The 26816-nt window shown below is 35.6% G+C and overlaps 1 protein-coding gene across 4 annotated transcripts in view; it reads left to right on the forward strand.

Annotated features, from left to right (window-relative positions):
* The window catches only part of PCDH9 (protocadherin 9), an 882465-nt gene that overhangs the window by 556722 nt on the left and 298927 nt on the right, over positions 1-26816 (forward strand). For 2 of the 4 annotated variants that reach the window (XM_028526261.2, XM_028526263.2), the window contains one exon: positions 2282-2483. In XM_028526261.2, the coding sequence (XP_028382062.1) occupies positions 2282-2483 (202 nt within the window). The remainder of the gene's footprint in view (positions 1-2281; positions 2484-26816) is intronic. The other 2 variants (XM_028526264.2, XM_028526265.2) reach the window with 1 other exon arrangement.

The following is a 26816-nucleotide window of genomic DNA, read 5'->3' on the forward strand; positions in this document are numbered from 1 at the left end:
TGTTCTCTTTCATTTTCTACTTCCCCAATCTATAGCTCAGAGGTATTCCTCCAGAATAAGCACCAGCGATACTTTAGTCACTGAAATTATGGACTTTTTAGTAAGTTAGTCACTTTAAAAGTGATGTGGGATAGTCATGTGTTAAGAGCAGTCTGGTCATTGTCCTTAATGTTGTGTTTTTGACAAAAGCATACCAATGAATTAAGGGCATATTGAGACAGAAACAAAAAAACAAACAAACAAACTTGTATTATTGATTCCCCTAAAGGGTTAAATTCATGTAAGAGAGTCAAAACATTACAATAAAGTAAATGGTAGCATGACTTTCTTATAAAAAGTGAAATGCATTTCATATATTAATATTCAAGTTTGGCTTATTGTATAACTCTTAACTAGGCACGTTTCAAAACCTATGGAAAGGGGAATGGTAGCACTGGGAGAGCTGTGCGTGAAGGTGAAATGTTTTACAACAGACTTAATTAGCACCATTTATGATTATAGCTTATGTGATATAGGCATCAGTTCATTAAAAATGTAATGAACTATCAAATCATTTTACACAGGTCATTGAACAGCAATAATGTGGTATCAGCTCTTCTCCATTACAACCCTGAGCTGGATTTGAACCAGTGATTCTCAGAAAATAGGCTATGTTCAAATGTTAGTCCATAAAATGCACTTATACAGTAGCAGCATATCTATTTATAGCATTTTTTTCTAACTGCATTTATTTTTCTTTGAAATGGATACAATCTATAAATTGTCTCTTGAAAAACACAAGTTTTAGGTATCAAAATGATAGCATTATGTTATATATTTATTATATGTTTTATATTTTATTTATATATTCACTGTTTTATTAACTCTAAGTATAAGTGGTCACATGTGACATGATATTGAAAGGTCTTTCGGCTATTAACGCAGGATGAAGATTAGGCTTAATCAGACATATAGCACGAATTTACTACCATCATGTACTTCTCTAAGTCATAAATGCTTATACCAACCAGCTTTAAATAGTCTCATATCTCATGGATTGCATCAACTAAGAGAATATTTACCAAGGGAAATATACAGCAATATGTGCTCAAATGGACAATTTTATTTCATTAAAACACTAAAATTTGTACATATAAATATATAAGGAGGAAACCCCCACCCCCCAAAAATAGAATTGTCTTCTGGAGGGTGAGCCCCTTGTAGGACAGGCTTCCCCTACTAGGTCAGTGTTCTAGGAACCCATATGTATCAGTGTGTCCACTGCAATTGTTGCAAGAGGCTGCACTCAGCTTCAGTGATTTTTTTTTTTTTGAAGACTCTTTCAATGTGTTTGTCCATGTCCTGATGGGTGATTTATGAGTGCACCTGCCCACACTGCTCTGAATGAATGTTCAGCAGTGGTTTGACCAGAAACGTCAGGACCTCCCTGGCCCACCCTCCCTATTCGACAGGTCTTGCCCTTGCCCTTTGCCCCTTGCCCCTAGCAACTTGACTTTTTTTGTTTGTTTGTTTCCTTGGATGAAAAAAAGTTGTGGAAGGGAACATTTTGCCTATGTGGAAGAGATGAAATGAAAAATGGCAGAAGCACTGAAAGGCATCAAAATCAATGAGTTCAAACACTGTTTTGAGGAGTGGAAAAAAATCTTGATAGGTGTATTGAAGGTGACTGAAGTTTAAACATTTAAGAATAAATACACAATTTTTATAAATAAAATAAAGTTTTTTGGGTGCCCTCTCATATATATATGATCACTTCTGATAGTGACATTGTGCAAATAGGTGCCAAAGTAAGATTCCAAACATCTTTCAACTGGGATAATTGATAACAATGATTGGTATTAATATCTAGGCCAGTGGGCAAGAGTGATTTCATGGCGAAAAACAACCTAAAAATCATTAAGTAAACAAAATGTGTTCGTTCAGAAGAAATAGAATGTTACATTATATGTGTTTGTACATTTCTGGTTCTTTAAAATTTTTCTATAACTTTGGCAAGTAGGATATATATTATTATTTTTTTTTGCCTTTCTTCCTAAATTTTCAACAGTTTACCATTAGTTTTTGTTTTTAAATCATAAAGGATTGAAATTATTCCTTGTATTTCCTAAATTAGAAATTGCATAGTAAATGGCAAATAATAATTGTCTAGCTTTGTTCGAAGTTTTATTTACTTCGCTTTTACATTGTATCATTAGATGAAAGTGTTTTTGATTTGTGTTCCACTGCGCCTCTGTCGTTCGCGCCGAGTGTTAACCAGCCTGTCCTGTGGTCTTCTTTGTAGTCGCAGCGCCGTGTTACGTTTCACCTCCCGGACGGTTCCCAGGAAAGCTGCAGTGACAGTGGTCTAGGAGACCACGAGCCGGTGGGTAGTGGAACGCTGATCTCACACCCTCTTCCTCTGGTTCAGCCACAGGACGATTTCTACGACCAAGCCTCTCCGGACAAGAGGACTGAAGCGGATGGCAACTCTGACCCCAACTCTGGTGAGTCTTCTTCCAAACTCGCCGGTGTAGAGTTCCTCTAGTCTTTTATTGTGCCCTTGAGCTTTAAACAACAATGCTGGGGAATAAGTAGATGCATATTTGGGCTTCTTTTCTGGTTATGTTGTTGTATTTCTTAAATATATGAAGTCTAATGTGCGCGATATATATTGGTGTTTTGTACTAGCCTTAGCCTGTCCGTGACCGATGTTGTGCCTGGACCAGCACTGTAGTTCTCATTATCATTGCAAGAAGCCCTTCAGCAGTAACCATCAGGAAACTTTTTTAAAAATGTGGGTTTTTTTGCTTATGAGACCTGGAAATCACACAACACACCTGGAACTACACAAGGAGAGGGTGTGGAGGCGGAGAGAGTGAGCACAGGGTCTGGGGGTTGTGTTTTTATTGGGGTGGACAGTAGGGCCCTAGGGGACGTGTAAACAAGCAAGTTGCCCAAATGGTCAGTTATTGAAATCCACGAAGATCTTGAAAACAAAGGGGCCTGCTTTGTGTTGTTTTCTCAACTGGTGGAGAGGCGGGAGCACCCGCTGTATTTAGTCATGTGTTGATTGGAGATAGCAGTCTTTGAAGTGGATGTCTCAGCAATCAAAGCTTAAGTCAGGCACTCATATTATAGAAAAAAAAAAGGCAGGGCTTGCACTACAATTGGCTATTAAATTATATGTTGCACCTTTATTTTAAACCATTAAAAAAGGAAAACAATGCTGTAAGTATAATTCAGAAAGTTTTTTGTTGACAGACATCTTGATGTCAAAGATGTTAAGGGCAATGTTAATGTGTGATTGACACATGTGAGAAGAGTTAAGTGGAACATAGTCAATGAAGAATAAGACAAAGATTTTCCTGTGAAGTGCTATTTTCCAGTGAAGACTTCACAAAATAGTAATTTAAAACAAGTGTGAAGGTTGGTGGTAATGATTTTGGAAGGCCACTTTTTTTTCTATTTCGTTTTTGGAGGACTTGTGTTTAATTAGTATGCTGAGCAAATGGGATGACTGGGACGTACACGGCAGAACCCGTCCTCTCCACACACCCACACGGTGCCTCAGAAATCACTGCCCATTCAGGGGAAGTCGGGTGGGACCTCTTCCTTGGCCTTTGGAGGGGATTTTGGACAAGTGTTATACCTTTTTCGGTCCTGTTATTATAAAAAATATCACTGACTAGTTTACTTTTATTAAAAATATAAGTACAACTTAGTAAGTGCTATGGAGATTCTGAGGCTGCAGTAGAAATTCTAAAAGGAGGTGGAAAGCACAAAAGCACTTTCTTAACTAGTTCGCTCATGGTGACCAGCAATTGTCTTCTCTGACTTCTGGGATTTTAAATTGACTCTGTTTCCAGGATGGTGGTGGGGGGATCTTTTATGCATATGCACCCCTCAAACTCTGCCCCCACAATAAATAGTTCTCTCCTCATTGCCATGTAAAGTTATGTTTGCATCTCCTTTTTGCTGAGATTTCTCCCTACTTTAGCCAATGTTTTAGGAAGATCTAAGTATATTCCATACCAATTCTGTCTCTCCTGTCACGTCCTCGGTCTTGGTCTCATAAGGAAAACATCAGTGCATCTTTTGACTTGACGTATCCAGAAAAACAGGTCATACCCAAAGAGGCAACGTTTTATCACACAGCATTTGAGAGAGCTGGCTGACTATACTCAGGTTTTTTGGTTTTGGTCAGTCCAGGCACCACTGAATCTAAGTGGTTCCACAGAATCCACCTTCCCCAGGCTTATGTGAATAGGTCAGATAGGCAGGCCAGCTCTTTCTAAACTGATTTTCTAGTCTCCAGCTTCCTCTTCAACTTTAAATCTTCCCTCATTGCCATTAAACCAAGGGGTCAAAACTGGTTTTCGACTACCTCTTTGAATGGGGAGAAGTTTGCTCTTCTTGCTTTTGGGCCTCAGCCAAAACAAAGACAGAAGACACCATTTGAAACATAAGTCTGATTAACTTAAGCTGCTCTAAGCCAGAACTTTATCCGATATATTTAGCTACTCACCGAATGACTTAGACCTAGGCGATAGCACTGGGCAAGCTTCCAAATGGGAGAAGATACAAGAGATTCTAAAGTGGGAAAAAAAGGAAAACTAAAACAAAACAAACAAGCAAACAACAACAACAACAACAATAACAAAAAACCTTTAAAGCCTGATTCAGGAATCCCCAGAGCTTTTACCAATCTAGTCACATGGACAAAGAGACCCCAGGGATGAAACACCCTTGCACACTCCAACATCCATCTCACCAGAGTGACTTTCCCCAGGAAAACCAGGTCAATAAAATGTGTTAAACCAGAACGGTGCTCCTTGGTGAAGAAAGAGCAAGGAGGAGGCCTGAGGCCCCTGGAGACTAACAGGGTTTTTTTGGGTTTTTTTTTTTGACATTTAATGGGACTTAAAATTTTAACCTCCTTTTAAAATGTCTGGAACAGAATTAATTAAAATAGCCTAGATATATTAAGAGATTCATAACTAAATGGTAATTCATATTAGGGTATTATTATGATATATTATCTTAAAGTTCTTCACTCACGTTTTGTAATTAACTCTTGAGAAATTTGTGAAGTGAGGTACAGTATAATTGAAGCAATAATCTCCAGTCATAATAGTCTTGCTATTTAGATCTAAACTGTTTTCTTTGTCCTCAGTGGAGTTTTCTGCCTGTGGTCTAATAATCCTGGAAGAGCCATGATTTTGTAGCAATCACACTATATGCATATAAATCACACATCTGTATTTTCTGTAGTTATTTGGTATTGCATTTGTATGGATTCCTATTTTTTTTTCAAATATAATGATCACAAAAGATAATTAGCAGAGTAAGTCATATTTCCTTAAGAAGTGAACTCGTTAATATGATCATGCTCTCCATGTAAGATTCAATAAAACCGTTAATTCTGAGGAAATAGTAAGGGCTTTTTAATTGATGATTGTTATTTTTAATGAATGTAAGTAGACTGATGAAAGAATTTTACTAAGTTAAAAGCAAACAAAAACAATTATATGACCAGATTAAGAACACCTTGTTATCACTAATTCAAAATTAAGTCTTACTCTTGTCTTGCTGAGACTCGTGAATTGGGTCACTTTTATGTCTGGTATTTCTTTTCATTGTTTCTTTTAAAGTATTTTCTATTGTTTAATCATGTGCAAAATTTCAGATTACATTTTTTTTATTAAAGCCCCATTTGCTATATGCTTCTGAGTGCACTTGGATTGTGTATAAATCAGTTGGTAAAGTCCTTACTAAGGATAGTTTTGAAACCTGACGATACCTATGGGTAATACTTGAGGTCTACTTATGAGTCAAGAGGGCTAATAAATGTTTAAATATATTGTTTATGGATCCCACATCAATATTGTAAGTCATATTATAAATAAACTGAATAAGTGTATTTATCTCAAACTACTGAAGTATTTGAGGCAGAACATGAACGCAAGAGTTTCTGCGTCCACAGCTATGCTTTCACTAGTCAGAGAAACTACCTCAGTGCACATCTTTTAAGGCAGCGTATAACTCAGTGCAGTCGTCGCTGTCTTTGAGTTTTAGATTTTGGGGCACTAATACTTTTTAAGAGGAAATTCGAGCAGTTAGATATTAAGAAGATGAGTTGGTTGAACATTTGCAAGTTAGATGAACATCTTGTTAAGAGACTAGTTCTTCAGGTTTCCTTGGCATTGGGATGAGGAAAATTTAGACATTAGTAGAATCCACAGAGGTTTAAAAAGAGAAGTGCTTCACATACAGTTACATAGTTTGTGAGTCAAGAATGAAGCTTGTAGATGCTGACTCTGATTTAGTGCTTTTCTCAGTGGAACAATTTGTCCTATTATGTCCCTTATACCTTTTGATCAAAGAAAATCTGTATGATTCTATGATTAACTCTCTTCTCTCCCATAAATCTGAAGACTGTTTGCTTACTTTCTGCTCTCCATGCATAATAGTACCTGGCATGTAGTGGGCTAGAAATGTATGTTTGTTGACTAAATGAGTAAATCAATAATTCACAAACACAAAGAAATGCAGTGAGAAAAATTAACAGTGTTTTATCAAAATAAAAACAAAGGAACAAAAACTAGAAAATAATGTATCATGTTACCTGTGGTGATCTTTAGGTTCGAGTATTGATTTCTTTTAAATTGTTTGTATTTTCCACTATTTGATGATTATTTAAGATTATATTTTCCTTTTGTGATGAGGCAATATACATGAAATCACCTGACAGAGCAAAAGATTGTTATTCATATATATATATAATAAAAATTACATTACCATTATTCCTGTCAGTCCTAAATATACAATACATGAGGTCTGTCCAGATAGTATCCAGCCATGCATTATGAAAAATAGAGGCATTTATTGAAGAAGATACAAGATACAGGAAACATTGTTCATAGGACAATAATGCCTCAGTCCCCTTAAAAGTAGACAGCTCTCGACCCCACATAGTTCTCCTAATCACCGTCATCTGCCCCATGGTATTTTCCTGAATCTCACTGAAGGTCTGAAATCTCTTCCCTTTCAAAGCTGAGTTTAGTTTTGGGAAAAGACAGAAGTTACAGAGCACCAATGCTGTGCTGTAAGAGGTCTGAGTTACCTGAGTAATTTGATGTTTTGCCAAAAGACTCTGCAGATGTGATGCTTGAGTGGGCACACTGTGGTGACGAGGCAGCCAGGCACCAGCTGTCCTTAGCTGTGGCCTTCTGAATCATCCCAATAGATTCTGTGGAGAAATGTTCAAGCTTAATGCGTAATTTGATGCAGATTTCTTGCTTTACTCACTCATTTTTAAATTATATTTATTGATTATGCTATTATAGTTTTCCTGATTTTTCCCCCTTTGCCCCCCTCCAAGCTGAAACCCCACTCCCTCGGGCAATCACCTACCATTGTACATGTCCATTGGTCATGCATATAAGTTCTCTGGCTACTCCATTTCCCGTGCTGTATTTTGTATCCCCATGGCTATTCTGTAACTACCTATTGTACTTCTTAATCCCCTCACCTCTTCACCCATCCCCACACCCCTCCCATCTGGAAACCATGAAAATGCTCTCTGTATCCATGACTCTGTCTCTGTTCTTGTTTACTTAGTCTGTTTTTTAGATTCAATGGTTGATAGACATACTTTTTGCCATTTTATTATTCATAGTTGTGATCTTCTTTTTCTTAAATAAGTCCCTTTAACGTTTTGTATAATAATGGTTTGATGATGATGAACTCTTTTAGTTTTTTCTTGTCTGGGAAGCTCTTTCTACCCTTGGATTCTAAATGATATCTTTGCTTGGTAGAACAATCCTGGCTGTAGGTACCTGCTTTTCAAGACTTTGAATCTCTCTTCCCAGTCCCTTCTAGCCTGCAAAGTTTCTTTTGAGAAATCAACTAACAGCCTTATGGGGACTCCCTTGTAAGAAACTAACTTCTTTCTCTTGCTGTTTTTAAAATTCTCTCTTTATCTTTAACCTTTGGCATTTTAATTATGATGTGTCTTGGAGTGGGTCTCTTTGCATCCATCTAGTTTGGGACTCTCTGTGCTTCCTGGACTTGCATGTTTAGTTCCTTCACTAAATTAGGGAGTTTTCTTTCATTATTTTTTCAACTAGATTTCTAATATCTTTCTCTTACTCTTCTCCTTCTGGCACCCCTATGATGTGAATATTGTAATGCTTAAAGTTTCCCCAAATTGTGCTCACACTATCCTCATTTTTGAGAGTTGTTTTTCCTTGTTGTTGTTCTGATTGGTTGTTTTTTGCTTCCTTATATTCCAAATCATTGATTTGATTCTCAGCTTCATCAACTCTACTGTTGTTTCCCTGTAAATTGTTCTTTATTTCAATTAGTATATCCTTCATTTCTCACTGGATCTGTTTTTTTATGCTGCTGAGGTCCTCACTAAATTCCTTGTTTTGAACGGTGCATCTGATAGATTTCTTATCTCTATTTCATTTAGCTCTTTTTCTGGAGTTTTGATCTGTTCTTTCATTTGGGCCATGTTTCTTTCTCTGCTTATATTGGCAGCCTCCCTGTGTTTGTTTTTATGTATTAGGTAGAGTTGCTTTGACTCCATGTTTTGGTAGTGTGGCCTAATGTAGTAGGTGTCCTGTAGGGTCCAGTGGCACAGCCTCCCCTGTCACCCAAGTTGGGTACCAGAGGTATGCTCTTTGTGTGGGCTGAGTACACCCTCCTCTTGTAGTTGAGCTTTGGTTGCTGTTAGAAGGGCAGTGGGAAGGATTTACTCAGGCCATTCAACTTCAATGACTGCCTGTGACTACCAACTTCTGCTTCCATGGAGCTATGCACAGACAGCGTGGTGGTAACCACCTGTTTTTTTGTTTGTTTGTTTGTTTTATGTCTGGGATCACCCTGGCACCCTAGGGTGAGGGATCAACCCCTCACCCTAATATGAGAGGTTGCTACTTGTGCTGGGTTGGAGATTCTCAGGTGAAGCCAAGCTGCAAATCCAGGGTGGCTGGTGGCTAGTGCAGGGCCTGGTGCTCACTGAACCAGCTGTTGCATTTTTGAGAGGATTTAGGAAATTGTGAAGCCTGAGCTAAGACCATCCATTCATATGGAAAAGCAGCTTGGGTGGGTCCATGAGTTGAGTGGGGATCTCCAAGGTGGGTCAGTGTTAGTCAGGTTAATAGAGTCTCAGATATGGCACTAATTTGCTGGCTCTGTGGGAAGAGATTTTGGAAAAGGGACAATGACGTCTGTTCGCCTCGATGCCAGACACTTCGGTTTCTCCCTGTATGGTGCTGGTCCCTTTCAAGCTGCTCCTCTTGTGCTAGACTCCGATGGAGTGACTCTAGTAGATGAGTTCATGTGTGGGCTCTTTAAGAGGAACTGCTTGGGGCTCCAGAAATTTCATCCACCTGTTCAATTCACACTGGTTTTTGCAGCCAAAAGTTATGGGGACTTGTCTTCCTGGCACTGGAACCTTGTGCTGGGGTGTTTGTGGTAGGACTGGGACTCCTCGATCCTGAGATATCCCTCCTAAATTTTTATATGCTACATGTGGGTAAGGGATCAGCTCATTCTATGCCTGTACCCCTCCTACCAATCTGAATGGATGTGGTTTCTTTAATTTCATAGTTGTCAGGCTTCCGTTCAACTTGATTTCTGATGGTTCTGAGAGATGGTTGTTCTATATTTTAGTTGTAATTTTGATGTGTTTGTGTGAAGAGGTGAGCCATGTCTGCCTACACCACCATCTTGACTGAAAGTCTTGCTCAGTCATTTCAAATGTCACACAGTACACATGCTCACTCAGTGGCATCTCCCGCCTTTGCTGACTAGTACAGTGAAGTCATCATAGTTTGTGTATGTGAATTCCAGTGCACTCTGTTTGGCTTTCAGGTTACATTGATATCGCAGAGGTTATTCTCATTATGTTAACAATGGCTGAACTTTTTCTAGAGAAACCTTGTATGTGTTGAGAAAAATGAGAATTTAAAACATTTGGGTATGAGAGAGAGTACGTCACTTTAGGTAGAAAAATCAAGTTAATGAAATTAGAAAGACTCCAGGAAAAATATAATTTCCTTGTGAAATTTCAATCCTTAGAAATTACGCTAATCTTAACCTGCAGGAAAAAAATCACTAACCATAATATATAGTGGGAACTAAACAAATTTAATTTTACAGGGTGCAGTATTATATTAAATGATTTTGTGAACTGTGTTTATAATTTTTATAAGTATCCTAGAGCAAATTATGTAAATCCAAATAAAATTGTCCGTTGTTTCATATGGTCACCTGTTGTGTTCACTGGAATTTTTGTAATCAGTTCAGGGTGATCCTACAAAAGTGGCCCCTGATTGAACAAATCTAGAGTTCCCCCAAGAAGGGAAGAGAGAAGAGGTAATAAATCCTACTGTGGTTTGAGTTTAAAGTAAAAAAAAAAAAGGTTTCAAAACTAAGCAGTAAAATGAACACACATAATTTGAACACTTATCTTTTGAGACTTCAATCTTTTGTTTCATTAAACATATTTCTATAAATCTAAGTCCAAAACTTATATGTTAACTATTTTTACTTCCAAATTAGAGAAGACAATACATTTTGTAGATTAAGAACACCTTGATTGTACATCAAACATACATCTACCCGTATCTTTATCTTTTATCTATATGCCTGTCCACCTACCTATATTATATTGTGAATTACCACAAACTTAGTACTTTAAAACAACATCATCTTACACTTTTGTTAAAGTAGGTGTCTGAGCTGGATTTGTCCAGTCCTCTGCTCAGGGTCTCAAAAGCCTGCAATCAAAGTATCAGCCAGGTTGTGGTCTCATCTACAGGCTAAACTTTGGAACAATTTCCTTCCAAGATTTTGTAGATTGTTGAAATTTACTTCTTTGCAGTTATAGGACTGAGTCCCAGCATCTTCCTGGCTATCCGTGGGATATTGCTTTTAGCAAGTAGAGGCCACCCTAAGGTGCTAGCTACATATATCTCCCAACATGACTGCTTGCCTCAAAGACAGTGAGAGACAGTGACTTTGTAGCAACATAGAGCTTTATATAACTTAATGTAGTCACAGGAGTGACATCACTATTGTCTTGTCCTATTGGATGGAGGCAAGTCTCAGGTCCTGTCCACACTCAAAGGACAGGGATACATACATGTAGTCATGAACACCATGAAGTGGGGATCATGTGGGGCCACAATTTATATGAGTCATTCCAATACCTCTTAGTATTCAAGAACTTTTGTTTAAGGTCGTTTATTCACTTTGCTCTCCACGACTCACTCATTTACTTATTCATTTATCTGTTTGTTCTGTACACTTATGTCAAAGCTGCTGTGTACCAGGTACTATGGTAGGTTCTGGGGAGAGACATTTAATCCAAAACTCTTTAAACTTAAAAAAAAATACACAGTTACTAAACTGTGAGAGCAAATGTTCTTAATCTGTTCCTTGGTTGGAGAGATTCATGCATAGGTTTTTAGGAAGTTCAGGAATTGGGGAAATTTCTGAAATTGTATTACAATTTTTTTCTTTTGCTGTGGGGCATGCTGTAAACATTTTATAGATCCTTTAACAAAGGGGGGAAAGAAAAAAGTACATTGAGTTTTGTAAGAGAAAAGATACTGGATATCAATAATATTAATGACCTAGAATAAATGCTGCTGATAAGTATATAAAAAGTGGATATTAGAATGTAATATATTTTGAATAAGAAGTCAATAAAGATGCTACAAAAAGATACTTTAAATAAATCACATTGTATGATAGAAATTTTGTAAGTAAATAAAGTGTGTGTCAGAATTGGGGCGTGCTTCTGGGTGCTATAAAAGGTGGTGGCCAGTTGGGCAAGCAGTAAATGATTCAATATCTTTGTAGCACATGAGGTTGTACTTAGCTCCAACCTGAGGTCTCAGGCTCCTAACCTCCAAAATGGGCTGTTCATATCTATGAGAATGTTGTCATAAATACTACAGTTATTTGATATAAAGCACAGTGCATGAAACATACTAGATACTCAAAAATAGTTCATATTAAACTGTTCAAGTATGTGACAATATATGAAAAGGTTTTAAGAGATAAAATGGAGCCAGATTTTGAATTGTGGGGAGGATAAGATAAATCTAATATAGCAGATAAGAAAAGTAAAGACTTGGTATTTCCGAAATATTAGTTTGTGAGACTTACAGGAAAACCGCATGATTAAATATATTAGATGATATTAATTGGAATTACCAATTTTTTAACTTTAAAGTTTGATTCTGATTTGGAGATTGAAAACTGACAGCACAGAAGGTGCTGAAATTCTGTGAGTAAATGTGATAATTATGAAGAGAAAGGAGTTCAGGGGAAAATATTTATGACAAGTGTTAACCTAAATTTAGGGCAGGTGAAGATAAAGATAGTGTAGAATGACAGAAAAATCAACAAAATTAAAATGCAATTAAAAAAGATATTTGAAAACTCTGGGGAGCGTAAACTGTGTACATATTTAAGGGTAGAGGCTGCGTGGAATCATGAGTGAGAACAGAGCCTGTGGAGTTAACCTATGACCTTACTCATTGATCTCTGGGCAGTAGGGCTATTGGCACATCATGCAGACTCAGTTTAGATATATCATTTTAAAAATTATTATTGTTATTAATATATAGTTAAAAGAAGCAAAACATGTAACTTAATTATTTTGTAAACTATTTCCAATCAGGTTTTAAAAAGTACCATGGTGAATTTTGAAATGTGGAATTATTGTTATACACAAAAAGAAAGTGAAGTCTAACAAGGTCGTAATTTCAGATTCTAAAAGCTTCATATTTTACATTCTTTTTTGAGACTGTTTTTCATATAACTATATTTTATGGGTGGTTTCAAAACATCACAGTTTGCTAAGGACTAATAAAATAAATAATAAAGAATATTTATGTTCTAGTATCTTTATTGTTTTATTTAGTAAATTTTGCTCACTTTATGGTTTTAAAGTATTTATTATATTAATTAATAACAAAATGCTTTCTGTTGTATTATTTTATTTTTGAGAGAGTTACAATGAGATGATTTTATATATGATTACTTAAAGTAATCAAAAATGACTGTAAAACAGGGAGACAAGCTTTCTCTTCTGGAAAGTTTTAGATCTTCTAAATTTCAAATATGACTTTAATCTCCAAAAGAAGCATTGAGTATCCGTTTTTATTAATATTTAAAGTTGTTAGAAATATTCGTTGGCATTTGAACTTATTTAAGAGGTCATGAGCAGTATTAACTGTTATAGTGGAGGTATCTGTAGGAACAATGCGCCGCCTAGTGTAAGTTAGGGTAATGTCAACTCTGTTGGTGTGCTGCATGGAATCACATCTCCATAGCTGCATACTGTCATGTGATTCATTATTCTAAGGATCCATAAAAGAGAATAGCGTTACTTTACTCTAAATTGGGTGTCTGTTCTAGAGGAGGAAAGGCAATTCTGTGTATATCTTTATTAATAATAATTTGAGAGTGTTAAAAGTGATGGGTAAATAGATAAACAAATCAGGAGCTATATCTACAAAGAAGAGCTTGCTGATTTCAGTAACTCCTAGAGGCATAAAATTAAAGATTTATTTTTTAACCTCAAATAAAGCCATCTCACAAAGAAACTATGGAAATAAATCACAAATCGTAAAGAACATGCATGCATAAAAATCACACTGCCTTTTATTTTTATCAATATGTGAAAATAAATATCCAGTTTAAAACAATTTGAAATATTTGAAGGAACCATAGATGCTTGTCTAAAATGTTCTAAATTTAAGTTAGCACTATATTGACACACATTTCTGACAGATGATTGAAAATCCTTCAGATTGGTGTGACTAATAAATGCATGGATGCCAAATTGTAGTCACTCCAAGGAAGGGTTGCCAAATACAATACAGGGTGGCCAATTAAATTCAAATTTCATATAAGCAGTAATGTCTTTTGGTATAAGTGTGTACCAAATATTGCAATATTGCCATGTCCGTTGCAATATTTGGGGCATACTTAGACTAAGAGAATATTAATTATGTACCTGAAATTCAAATTTAAGTAACCAACCTGTATTTTATTTTTTCTAAAACTGGCAACTATACCCTAAAAATATACTGAAGAATTAAAACTCAATTTAAAACTTGTATAAAATTCAAGTATTTGTGAGGAAATCTACCCTTGGCATTCATTTATTTAACATTGAAATTTAGAGCAGTGATTAATCCACTTTAGTGTTAGTCATGTGTCGCTGCCTCATGTGGAGACATTATTTCTTTATTTAAAAAAAAATCATCAGTTTTTAGTATAGTTATTTCCATATTAGAGATTAATTACACTTCAATATTACAAGTTCAATTTGTGCTTATATTCAACAGTATAAATACTCCATTGTGGAACGATGACTTCTATATTGGTCTTTTACTGGTGTAAACAAGAGAGAAATTCTTGATAAAGTTTTGACTCATCACTTTTTTTGGTTTGCTAATCTTTTGATATCTCATTTTAGGATTCTTTATGTGTTAATTGACTTTTGGAGATATATATATATATATATATATATATATTTGTTTTGCTTTCAAGGTCTGATCGATAATTTTAAGATCTAACAAATTCCAAATGAACTTATGTTGACACGGGAGGAGGGTCCTGGGGAGAGGGAGACGGAGAGAGGCATTGTTTAAATTTGTTTCTGTATTTTAAGACTTTGGTTGCAAATCCTAGTAAACATATCCACCTAGAACACAAAAAGCACACATTTGAGACCTCTCAAGTGAGATGCTGAGAGGAAATGTGTGTGGTGGTTAACCTCTGTGGAGGTGGACAGACAGAACACAGACAACACCTCTTCCACTGCAGCTATGTGACTCTGCCTCGTAGACCTGAGCCACACATGGGGCGACTGTGAGGTTATTCACCTCACAGACCTGTCCAAACTGCGGTTAACATCCACAACTCACTCAGAATTGTGCTAGGTTCGTAGCACGTCTTCAGTTACGTTAGTAGTATTGTAAGAATTAAGCCAAACTTCACAATTATCTAAGCAAACTGGCTTCAATTCTGTCCTTGTGATGAATATGCAAGGATAGAAACGTAGGCCCTATTTTCCCTAAATTCTAATTTCTTGCTTGCTACTTAAGAAAAGATAGACATTGCTTTTTTTTTAAGTGTATCTTAAATAGGATAATATTTTAGCTCTGCATTTTACTTTACTTGCGTAGACAGTTACATTTTGTTTTTAAAAATTGTATGTTTTAGCACTAGTTGTTTGAAATGTCACATAGATTTAGTCTAAAAGAGCTTTTGAATAATAAATGTAGAGAATTTGTTATTTCTATAGGATTGGTCTAAGCATCTATGAACAGGTTTAACTAGTGAGAGTTTATTTATATAGGAAAGATATTAATGAAAATGTTATAATATTCCAGACTCCCAATCTTTACTTGAACTCTGAACATTTACAGATTTATTCCTAGTAACTGGCCAGAAAACTCTTTATTTCTTTGCAATTAGCAATAACCTAACTCACAGTCAGATCTGCAAACAAGATATATACTGTATTTTGGGCAGATTTGCCAGTTAATTGCTGCAAATCAACAGCACAATTAAAAATAACCTAACAATTTTGATTTAAATGCTCATTCGAAGGAAAGAATTAAACCATAAACTTCCTGAAGTGCAGGCACTGGTTCATTGATTTTTTTCGTGCTTTTGTGTTTTGACATGAACAGGTATTTTATCATTCCTGCACATTCAAAAGGAAACCCTTTTCACATTAGGAATAGAACAAGAATACTCGAACCAGCTTTTAAAGTATTTCATGAATGAAAAGAAAGGTGCTTTAGTCATAGAAGAGAGTATATTATATTTTATATTTTAAGAAGCAGTCAGCCCTGATTGGTGTGGCTCAGTGGATTGAGCATCACCCACAAACTGAAGGGTCCCCCATTCAATTTCCTGTCAGGACACATGCCTGGTTGCAGGCTGGGTCCCTAATTCAGGGAGTGCAAGAGGCAACTGGTTGATTTTTCTCTCTTTCTCCCTCCCTTCTCTTCTCTCTAAAAATATAAATAAATAAAATATTTTTAAAAGTATTAAAAAAGGAAGCAGTCTTAGATGAAACACAATATGACAGTTGTGAAACTACAGGGACTAAAAATAGATTTAGGGATCCCACAAAACAGCAAGCCAATTTAGGAAAGGTACTATCCCACCGTAGAAAGAATGGTGCCTCATTGCAATATTTTCTCGAGGCTCTTTTTATTAGAGAATTACATTTCTAAATGAAGTCAAAGAGGGTTTCTAATTCAGAAGAGGATATTGGGTTCTGATTTAAAGCCCTTATGCACTAGCTGCAGTATATATCTAAAATTAGCACTTCAGTAATTTCTCCAAAGTCAAAACTATTGTGCACATTATGATTTAAAACAAGAAAGAGAGAGCGAGAGAGAGAAACATCCATTGGTTGACTTCCCTATGTGTCCCAACCTGGGATTGAATCCCAGCCCTAACCATGTGCCCTGACTGGGCATCGAACGCAGTTTTTCTGGTGTATGGGAGGACACCCCCACCAACTGACCCACCGACCAGGGCCACATGAAGTAAAACCTTGACTTGAGCAACAAGTAGCCTAGGAAAGAGGGACTGTTTATGTGAGATTTTTCTATCTTCTTTAGGTGGTCCTGTAATGCTAGGTGCTTCCCTCTCAGGATTGTTTTTGCTGGGTCCCATAGGTTTTGGGGTGTGTGTTCGTTTTCATTTGTTTCCAGGTACTTTTTTGGTTCTTCCTTGATCTCATTGTTGACCCATTCGTTATTTAATAACATGTTATTTAGCCTCTTTGCACTTGTATGGTTTTGAGTTTTTTAATTGAGGTTGATTTCTAGTTTCAAGTCATTGTGATCCAAGAAAATGCTTGGTATGATTTCAGTTTTCTTGAATTTGTTAAGACTTATTTTGTGTTCTACTATGTGGTCTATCTTTGAGAATGATTCAGGTTCACTTGAGAAAAATGTGTATTCTTTTGTTTTGGGGTGAAACGTTCTGTGAATGTCATTTAAATCTACTTGATCTAGTGTGTCCTTTAAGGCAACTGTTTCCTTATTTATTTTTTTGTCTGGAAGATCTGTGCATTGGTGACAGTGGGGTGTTAAAATCTCCAATGATGAAAATATTGTTGTAGATCTCTTCCTTAAAGTCCACCAGGATTTTCTTTATGTATTTAGATGTCCCCTGTATTGGGTGCATATATGTTTGCAAGGGTTATATGCTGGCCATCAGAGAGATGCAAATTAAAATCACCATGATATATTACCTTACACCTGCCAGAATGACTATCATGAATAATTCAACAAACAACAAGTGCTGGCAAGGATGTGAACAAAAGGGGACCCTGCTTCACTGTTGTTGGGAATGGTACAGCCACTGTGGAAGACAGTATGGAGTTTCCTCAAAAACCCAAAAATGGGACTGCCTTTTGACCTGGCAGTGCCACTGCTGGGATTATATCCTAAAACTCCCCAAACACCATGTTAAAAGAATATATGCACCCCCATATTTATAGCAGTGCTATTTACAACAGCCAAGATTTGGAAACAGCCTGTGCCCATCAGTAAATGAATGGAAGCAAAAGCAGTGGTGCATTTACACAATGGAATACTATGCAGCAGTAAACAAGAAGGAATCTTTACCTTTTGTGACAGCATGTGTGGAAGTGGAGAGCGTTATGCTAAGTGAAATGATTCAATTGATGAAAGACAAATACCATATGATCTCAGTTATAAATGAAACCTAATGAATAAAATAAACTAATAAACAAAATAGAACCAAAAGCATAGAAACATGGAACAGACTGACAGCTATAAGAGGGGAAGGTAGAAGTGGGGATTTGTTAAAAGAAGGTGAAGGGATTAGCCACAGAACATATATAAATGACCCATTGACATATCAATGGTGTGGGGATTGGATGACCTTGGAGTCTGAGGTGGGCTGTGTGGAGGGAGCAACGGAGAAGAATTAGGACAACTCTAATAGCATAAACAATAAAATATTTAACTTTAAAAAAAAGAAAAAGGCAAAGGAAATTGGCTTACAGTCTATCAATTTTACATGATAGTAGCATAATCAGAAGACTTTTTGGTGTCTTGATTCATTCAAAATGGTCAACAAAGTATGGAATATTAAGGTATTTTATTTTCTGCAGTGCCCTAGGAACGTGTACTTCAGAATAAAGAAAATTGAGGTTGAGACTGGCCTTGTCTTCTCTCTCAATTTCTGTCTCTTTCTGTTTCTTCTCTCCGTTTCTCTTTGTCAGCCTTTTTCTCCCTTATCCTCTCTCTCTTACTCTATCACTCTCTTTCTCTCTGAGATATTAATGTAAGTGTCTTAAAGAGAGGAAATATTAGAAATAGCATACGCAAGGTGTCCTGAATAAGGTCTGGCAGGTAACAGAAGCTCAAACATGTCAACATTACTATTAAGTAAGAGATGCTGTTTCTCCTTATTGTCTTAGGGTCCTCACACAAGGACCCTATATAGCCTTTGCAAATATAATGCTTTGAATCAAATTTAAGTTGATAAACTGAAGAGACAATTTGAGTAAATAAGTGAGGAAAAACCTATTGGATATTTACATGAATAATGTACCAGCGCATATTTTATGAACACAGGCAAATGTATTTTGACTGTTCATACACCATTTTCATGTACTTTGTAATTCTCAGAAAAATGATTTTTAATTATTTTTATAAAATAAAATCAATGAAGGCAATATGCATGTTTATGATAGTTTAGATGTTATTGAATAAAGGGCTTTAAAATTCTCAAATAGTCAACTATTCAAGATAATCTGCCAACTGTGTATAGAAAGTATAAATTTTCATGGCGTTTTTAAAACTAAAAACCTCCATTGTATTCCATTATGTTAATTTTCATATGATAAAAATTCATAAATTATTGATTTATGTTGCACTAATATACATTTGAGTTATAGTAATATTAACCTATATCAAATAAAATTGCTATGAAGACATGAGAAAATAAAACGTTTACTTTTAAATATATATTTTAAATTAACAAGAGATATATTATGTTCATAGTAATTTATGTATTATACCCAAAATATTATTGATTCATAAATCAAATTTTGTGCTTAATTTGAGTTTTTAAAAATTTCCCTCATATTTCTCAATTGCTTTTTATTTGGCCCCACAATAAACTTCAGGCAGAGGTTCCTGATCTACCATTAGAAAGCCTGACTTGACTTTCTCATTGCCTTTAGAAAGCATGGACTTTCTCCTTTTCACTGAATTGCATACGCACCTGGAATAGTGTTTCTTTCCCCCGTGGCTAAGTATTCCCTTTCTCTTTGACCTCAGCTACAATGTGCTCGCCTTCCACTGCCCACCTCCCACTCTCGGCACTACTGACACACGTTTGACAATTTCATGTAGCACACAGCACCTTGAGTTCTCTGTGGAATGAAAAGGCAGAGGAGTGAAGGAGGCCTTGAGAGGTCCATCAGCTACTTCCTCCGCTACCATTATAGTCTATAGTCCATTATAGTCTATAGAGATCATCCTCTTTCAGCTTTTCTCACTGACAGCTGTTTTTCCTCTTCTTACAATTCAAGATGCTGATTTCAATCCAAATATTTTTAATGCATTTCTCAAATATTTTAGGAACTGTTACTTGCCTTTTTTTTTTTTTGTCCTATGGTGATGTGGAGGTCAAATGGAGCAGCGTGTCTAAAGAGTCCCTCCGTTTGATTCCGGGCCTGAGTGTAGCTTGGGGTATCTCTTGTTTGGAGGCACTTGACAGAACTGTCTTCTATTAGCCTTTCGGGTGAGGTTCAAACTCTGTCTATTCCCTTCGCCTCCTTCCTAGCACTATTAGTTTGGGGAATTGGAGGTTTGAGTGAACGATGTGACTCATCTTCTTACTCCAAGCAGCTGGAACAAAACGTTAGCTATAATGCTACTTTTCTGTACCAGTAAAACAAAATGCAGAAACTTTTTAAGTGCTAAGTTTTGCAGTATTTTTTCTGAAATATTTATTCAAAATAAATGTTTGAGATTATAAATATGTAAGAGCTTTTAATTATTAGAAACCTGTAGTGTCTCCTTGAAGTTTTAAACTTTCGAATGCTTTCTCTAGGCATTTAGAACAGCTTATGAAATAACACAATAAATGGAAGGTTTAATCTTAAACCTAATGAATGATGTACTGTTCTAAACTCTATGTGATCAGTTATCACAGACATCTGACTTACAGCTTTACTGAAACATTGTTATCAGCTTTATATATATGTGTGTGTATATATATATACACACCTGTGTATAAATATATATGTGTGCACATACATATATGTGTATGTATATATGTATATCACTATCTCTATATCTGTATTGTGTTTTAAAGGACAAATACATCAAAAAATAGAGTTATGAAATACCTGTTGACCGAGACCAGTTCCAAAGAAGCAAGTTTCTTCTTTACACTCTCCACTCATCAATTCACTTTTTTCACTTTAACATTTTCATTTATTTCAAAACTCTTTTCACTTACTTTAAAATTTTCATTCATGTTTTTATTTATTCATACATTTGGAAAATTTTTACTGAATGTTCACTGCATCACAGGATGTTTAAAGAAGCACTTTAAACATGTGCTATATTTCATTGGCTTTGTCTACTCACATGATACTAGACATGCTCTCTGGGAAAATGATTACATAAACTAGGCAGTAACATAATGATTAAACAAATTATTAAATGGTTATAGAAATTATCCATTTCTTCACTGGAAAACTTCATCAGTCATTTTGATTGTGACTTAGGCATATACTAGTTTGAAAATTTTACTGCTTTACAGTAGATAACAATTTGCATAGTATTTCTTCAAGTAGATGTCTAGGTTTTGGACTGCTTTGTCTATAATCAATCCAACCAAGTAAATTTTTAGTCTGCTTTATTGGTACTATTCGAACACAAATATATAGGCGTGATTAATTAGGAATAGCACAGAAATTTAGAAATAACTTTGGTAAATGCTGTACAGTAGTACCCCATTATTCTCATGGATACATTCTAAGATACCCAGTGAATGCACGAAACTGCTGATAGTCCCAAACTGTCTAGCTATCTATACACATTATATTTTTATATCATGTTTCCTCTTATTTTCAGTTTCATTTTTCTCAGTTTCAGTGACCCATGGTCAACTGCAGTCCAGAAATATTAAATGGAAAATTCCAGAAATAAACAATTCATAAGTTTTGAATTGAAGTGCCATTCTGAGCAGTGTGATGAACCCTCTTGCCCTCTTGCTCCTTCCTACCCAGGATGGGAATTACCCTTTTGTCCAGCATAACCAGCTGTATACATTACTTGCTGCTTAGTCAGTTACCAGCCATCTCAGTTACTAGATTGTCACAGTATTTCATGCTTGTGTTCAAGTTACCCTTATTTTACTTAATAATGGTCCCAAAGCCATTCATGTAACTTTTATTTCAATGCATTGTAATAATTATTCTATTTTATTGTTAGCTGTTTTTTGTTAATCTCTTACTAAACCTAACTTATTAATTATACTTTACCATAGATATATGTATATATAGGGAAAAAACATAGCATACATAAGGGTTAGTACTCTCCCCAGTTGCAAGCATACACTGGGCGTCTTGGAACTTACTCCTCTCAGATAAGGAGGGATTACTATACTTGCATGCACTTCATGGCTTCTCGTTGTCATGTTTAAATCCCCAGAACCGGTACTCTTGATCTTAGGGGCTGGGAACATATACCATGTGTATGTGCTGGATAAAGGCATCATTCACATCCTGGAGGAAAAGAGTGAACTGGTGGACATTTCATCGTGCTACTCAGAACAGTGCACAGTGTAAAACTTATTGATCATTTATTTCTGGAATTTTCAATTTAATATTTCCACACCACAGTTGACTGTGGGTAACTAAAATGGAGGAAAAGGAAACTGTGGATCAGCAGGGACTGCTGTATTTTTGCCTGGGTAGCCTCTATCTTCCCTTTACCATGAGTGGGTCAACTTAGAGGGGCCTCATAATTGTTTTCTCTCCAAGCACTGTGGTTTGCCATCTCATGTTTAATGAAATAAGTCTACAAGACATTGCATAATTTGTAACAGTTTTGGACTTTAGTAATAATATTTACTATTTATTGAGTGCTTACTATATGCTGGGCACTGTGATCAATTTTTTCCTGGCTGAAATCATTCTCTCCTTGTTACGACCTTGTGAATTAAGTATCATTTTCCTATTAAAACAAAAACAAAAACAAAAAAACCTAAGGCATAAATTCACTAATAACTGCCTCTCAAAGTCACAATGCTGATGTGTGGTTGAGAGGGCCCTAAATTCAACTTTCAACTACTAAATTAACTGCTCCCTTAAGACATTCCTTAATAATGTTTTGTTTTAAATCTTAACATTTTTATATTTAACCAATAGATTTTTAATAGGGACATTTAATGTTTTAAAGATCCATTGAAAATGAGTCAAGTAATTTTTTAAAACTCTTGTTCAAGTATCGTTGTCTCCAATCAATTTTTGACTCAAGTATGAATAGAATCTGAAGTCTCAGAATTATCGTCAACTAAAAGGTTCTGCCTTTTATCACACAACACTGAAATACTGCCACAATTTCCATATACATTGACTTTAAATGTGTGGGTTGTAAGAATCATTAATATAATGACTGATTTTCTTTTTAACTTTTGTTTAAGCAATGTTTAGATGATTTGTTATTAATTTTTAAGCTTCGGTTAAATGGGAAAGGTTTCTTAGGTTAGGATGCCCTACTCAAGAGAAAAAAATTCCACCTAGTTAGGATTGCCTATTTCAGCAAGTAAAAATACTGTACACTCACTTAAATTTGAATTTCAGATAAAGAATGGAGACTTTTTTATATTACCATGAATTATCAAGGTCTAGGACGTACTTATACTAACACAATACTTACAATTATCTGATATTCAAATTTGAGTGGTTATCCTAAGTTTTATCTGGCTACCTAATATCAAGTAGAAAAGTGTTGATTATGCTTTGCTATTATTAGTTTTATTTATAACTTTTGCACACAGAACAGTTTTATTTATAATTTTTGCACACAGATCTGGTCCACCATTCCAATAAGAACAGAAGTGTGTTTTTTTAAAATCATTGTTGTTCAATTACAGTTCTCCCCATTTCCCTCTATTGGTCTCCCTTGCCCTGCTCATCCCCCATCTTCTACATTTAATCCCCCTCCTCGTTTTCCTTGTCTGTGGGTCTTTTACATATGTCCTTGGCTCATCCTATAGAAGCAAGCAGATTTTATTCCAGAATTCCAGTTCTGTTCCCTTGAACAAATTTTGCCAAGTACTTGTTGCCACCTAATACATTTATGAGCATCTCCTGTTAGAATATAAGCCCATGAGAGATTTTGCTCAGTGCTCCATCCCCAGTGCCTAGGACAATGTGTATTGCATGGGAGGCAATCGATAAATGTGTTGAAAAAATATGAAAAGTACTCACTGCGGTTTTGCTCCTATTAGGTATTGACATGTGCCAAACAGGAAAACATGTACATTTTTTCTACTACTAATAGAAGCACAAGAAACGTTGCAGTGACTCTGGCCAGGGGCAGTGAAGCAGCTTTTGTTCTCATGACTTGTCCTCCTCAGTTTGGTTTTGTGTGGAGAAAACAAGAGAGCGGGTGAGTCTGGCTCCTCAGTAAACTCTCGTCCTAAGGATCTTTGCTTGATGAAAAGGCTGCCCATAGCTTAAAAAGCTGTATTAATGCTGAAGGCAGTCCTTCACTCCAGAAACTGCATTTTCAATCCCCAAAATCTTGGCAGACCCTGGAGGAGGCGGATGCCCCTGTTATCCAGACTAATGAATTGTACATGAAAAGTGAAGTCAGCCAAAGTTGCTATTGAGGGGGAAAAATGGGCCTAGCACATAAACGAATGCTTCCGGCTAACACTGGGAATTGCAGAAAAAAAAAACTGCAATCATTTGACCACACGTGGCATTGTATAATATTGTCTCTGCTTTGAGTCTATTAAGATAATGTATGGAAAACATGTTTATTCATCTGGCAGAACTAATACATAAATAAAACTATTAAATAAATAATCAGACTGCCAGTTCTTGAGAATAGTCTGTCATGTGAGCACTTCATTTACTGTTTAGCTGAAGGCTGAACAGGACAAAGCAGGAGCTGAGTAGACAATAACTTTTAAATGTAGATTAGCCTTTCTTATTAAGCCTACCATTCGCTACTTGTAAGAGCTGCTTGTACACTCATGTGTTGTACTTCAGTATTTTCTCCTTTGTCTTTTGTGCCTTTCTTTTAGGACTTTAACCTCTATATTCAGCACTACATAACAGCATAGTAGTACAAGGAGTTTTCTGGATACAAGAATTATTTAGATATTATTTGTTGATTTTCTTTACTACCAAAATGGAGCTTCTTCATAAATTCAGTGAGTTTGTCTGAGGCAGTACATCTTTGGTCAGTTCCAACACAAATATTGTTTTGGTCAAGTATTTGGTCCAAAATTTAGGAGACATAAAAGAATCTACCAATAACTCCAGTGCACACACGTGTATGTGCACCAGTTGTGGTGAATTTGGATGGAAGATATATTTGGTGACTGTAAAATTCCAGTAATTAATATTTTTGCATTAATGTAACATATTTCAAATATAATATTATTTTAAAATTTACTCTAATCTCAGTGATTCTGATAATTCACTTTCTCTCAACACCCAGATACTTAGTACATGTGACTGTTTAATCAGTTTGTAACCACCTCATCTAGTTGAAACTTCACAGTCATTCTTAAAAGAGAGTATTAAATCAGAAAAAACTATGGAAAGTGATGCAGTTGCTGCCTTACCAGCAGAGATATTAGTGGGAAAATATATTGCATAGAATAATACTTAAGAAAATACTGCTAATTGAATGGTTTCCATTGAATGATTGGATTGTGAAGAAATTTATCAATTGTTCTATTTTTATATATATTTAATTTTTATATTTTAAGCCTATGTTAATTTCTTATTATGGAAAATAGCCTTTGTGAATAGTATTTTAAAATTATGTTTATAGTATCACTGGGTTAAAGGTTTTGATAATCATGTTAGAATAAATCAATTACCCATCTGGCCTTTAACGCTTCTTCAGATTCATATTAATTAAAAAAGATATGCTAATTTTGGATGGGAATGCATGCATAATTAGTAATATATAATAATTAACATGAAATCATAAATACTGCCTTTCTGCATTTATGTACTATAAATAGGTTAAGTAAAAATAATTGTTATCCTACTATCACAATGACTTGATGAAAATAAATGTGCACATACATAATACTTTATTTATTTAAACACACATTTAAATTCTTTTTAGAATATCCTGTTCTGAAAGAAAAGATCACAGTATGAAAAATCATATGTTCAGTCAGGTGCATTGGAAAACATAGATTTCAACCTGGAAAAGAATCTTTTCCTTTGAAGTGTGCAGAACTCTGAGTGTCAGAAAGAGTTGCTGACAGAGTCAAAGAAAGCATAAAATAACCAAGTGCCCAAGCCAGCAAAGTCTGGCAGTGGGTAAAAATGGGGCCAAGGTTGAGAGCTCACTTTGTGGAACTGTATTTTGGAAAATAAATTTGACAACCTAAAGTGTAAATTATAGCATGAAAACAGTGTTTAGAAGAGGAGTCGAAATAACCATCATAAATGAAAAGAGAATATGCAGGCATAATCATGTCTGTGAAAGAGAATTTTATCAAAGAAAATCAGCAATTAAAAAAAAACACCTAAATTTAATTGAATAGGCATATGTTATGATTTTATGTTCTTGTACTTATGGTATGTTTGGCATTTCACATATATTTCCATTGATGCTGAACTGCATAATTAGATTACAAATTCTTAAATAATGGAGGCCATTTTACAGGCAACTAAAATCTAAAAGTCCTCAAAAGATAGTTGGATCACCAGAAACATTCCACACTTTAAAAAAAAATCCTTACACTTATGAAGAAATATCACAATCTAAATATGGAATATAAAAGTGGTGAAAGGTGGCTTGTTTATAATAATGAAACTACTTTAATTAAAGTTCAAATAGTCAATGCTGTGTGCGTGAATTTCAAGGTATCTCTTGAAATTCTTGGTTATAAATGAATATTCAATTCAGATATTTTAAGGAGATTTTTTGGATGTATATTAAATACATTGAAAAATTTCTCAGTGACTAAATATCATAGTGATTTTTACTTTCTTAAGTTCAAATTAATTTTAAATGAAAAAGTTAAAATCATCTTTACTGGATATCCCCAGATGAGGCATAGGTAGACACATTTTGTCTCTTCACACAACCAAAAGAAGGACAACAACAAATTTAAAAACAAAAAATAACCAGAACTGTCAGAAAATGGAAATGTATGGAAGTCTGACAACCAAGGATTTGAAGAAGAAATATTCATCCAGATTGGTAAGAAGAGCAGAGATGGGCAGCCAGGTGTAGAGGACTCTCATCTAGGTGTCAGTTGGCTGAGTGGGCAGTTCCACATTTGCATACTGATAAACCTAGAGGAACATCTGGAGAGCAAGACAGACCAAGCAACCCAGGGTTTCAGCACAGGGAAATAAAGCCTGAACACTTCTGAATAAAAAAAACCTGTGGGGGTTGAGGTAGCAAGAGAAACTTCCATCCTCACAGAAGAGTTCAGTGGTGAGACCCACAGGGTCCAAGAATGTACACAAACCCACCCACCCAAGAATCAGCACAAGAAGGGCCAAATTTGCT

Source organism: Phyllostomus discolor, chromosome 11 (assembly GCF_004126475.2).
Source record: "Phyllostomus discolor isolate MPI-MPIP mPhyDis1 chromosome 11, mPhyDis1.pri.v3, whole genome shotgun sequence".
Lineage (NCBI taxonomy): Eukaryota > Metazoa > Chordata > Mammalia > Chiroptera > Phyllostomidae > Phyllostomus > Phyllostomus discolor.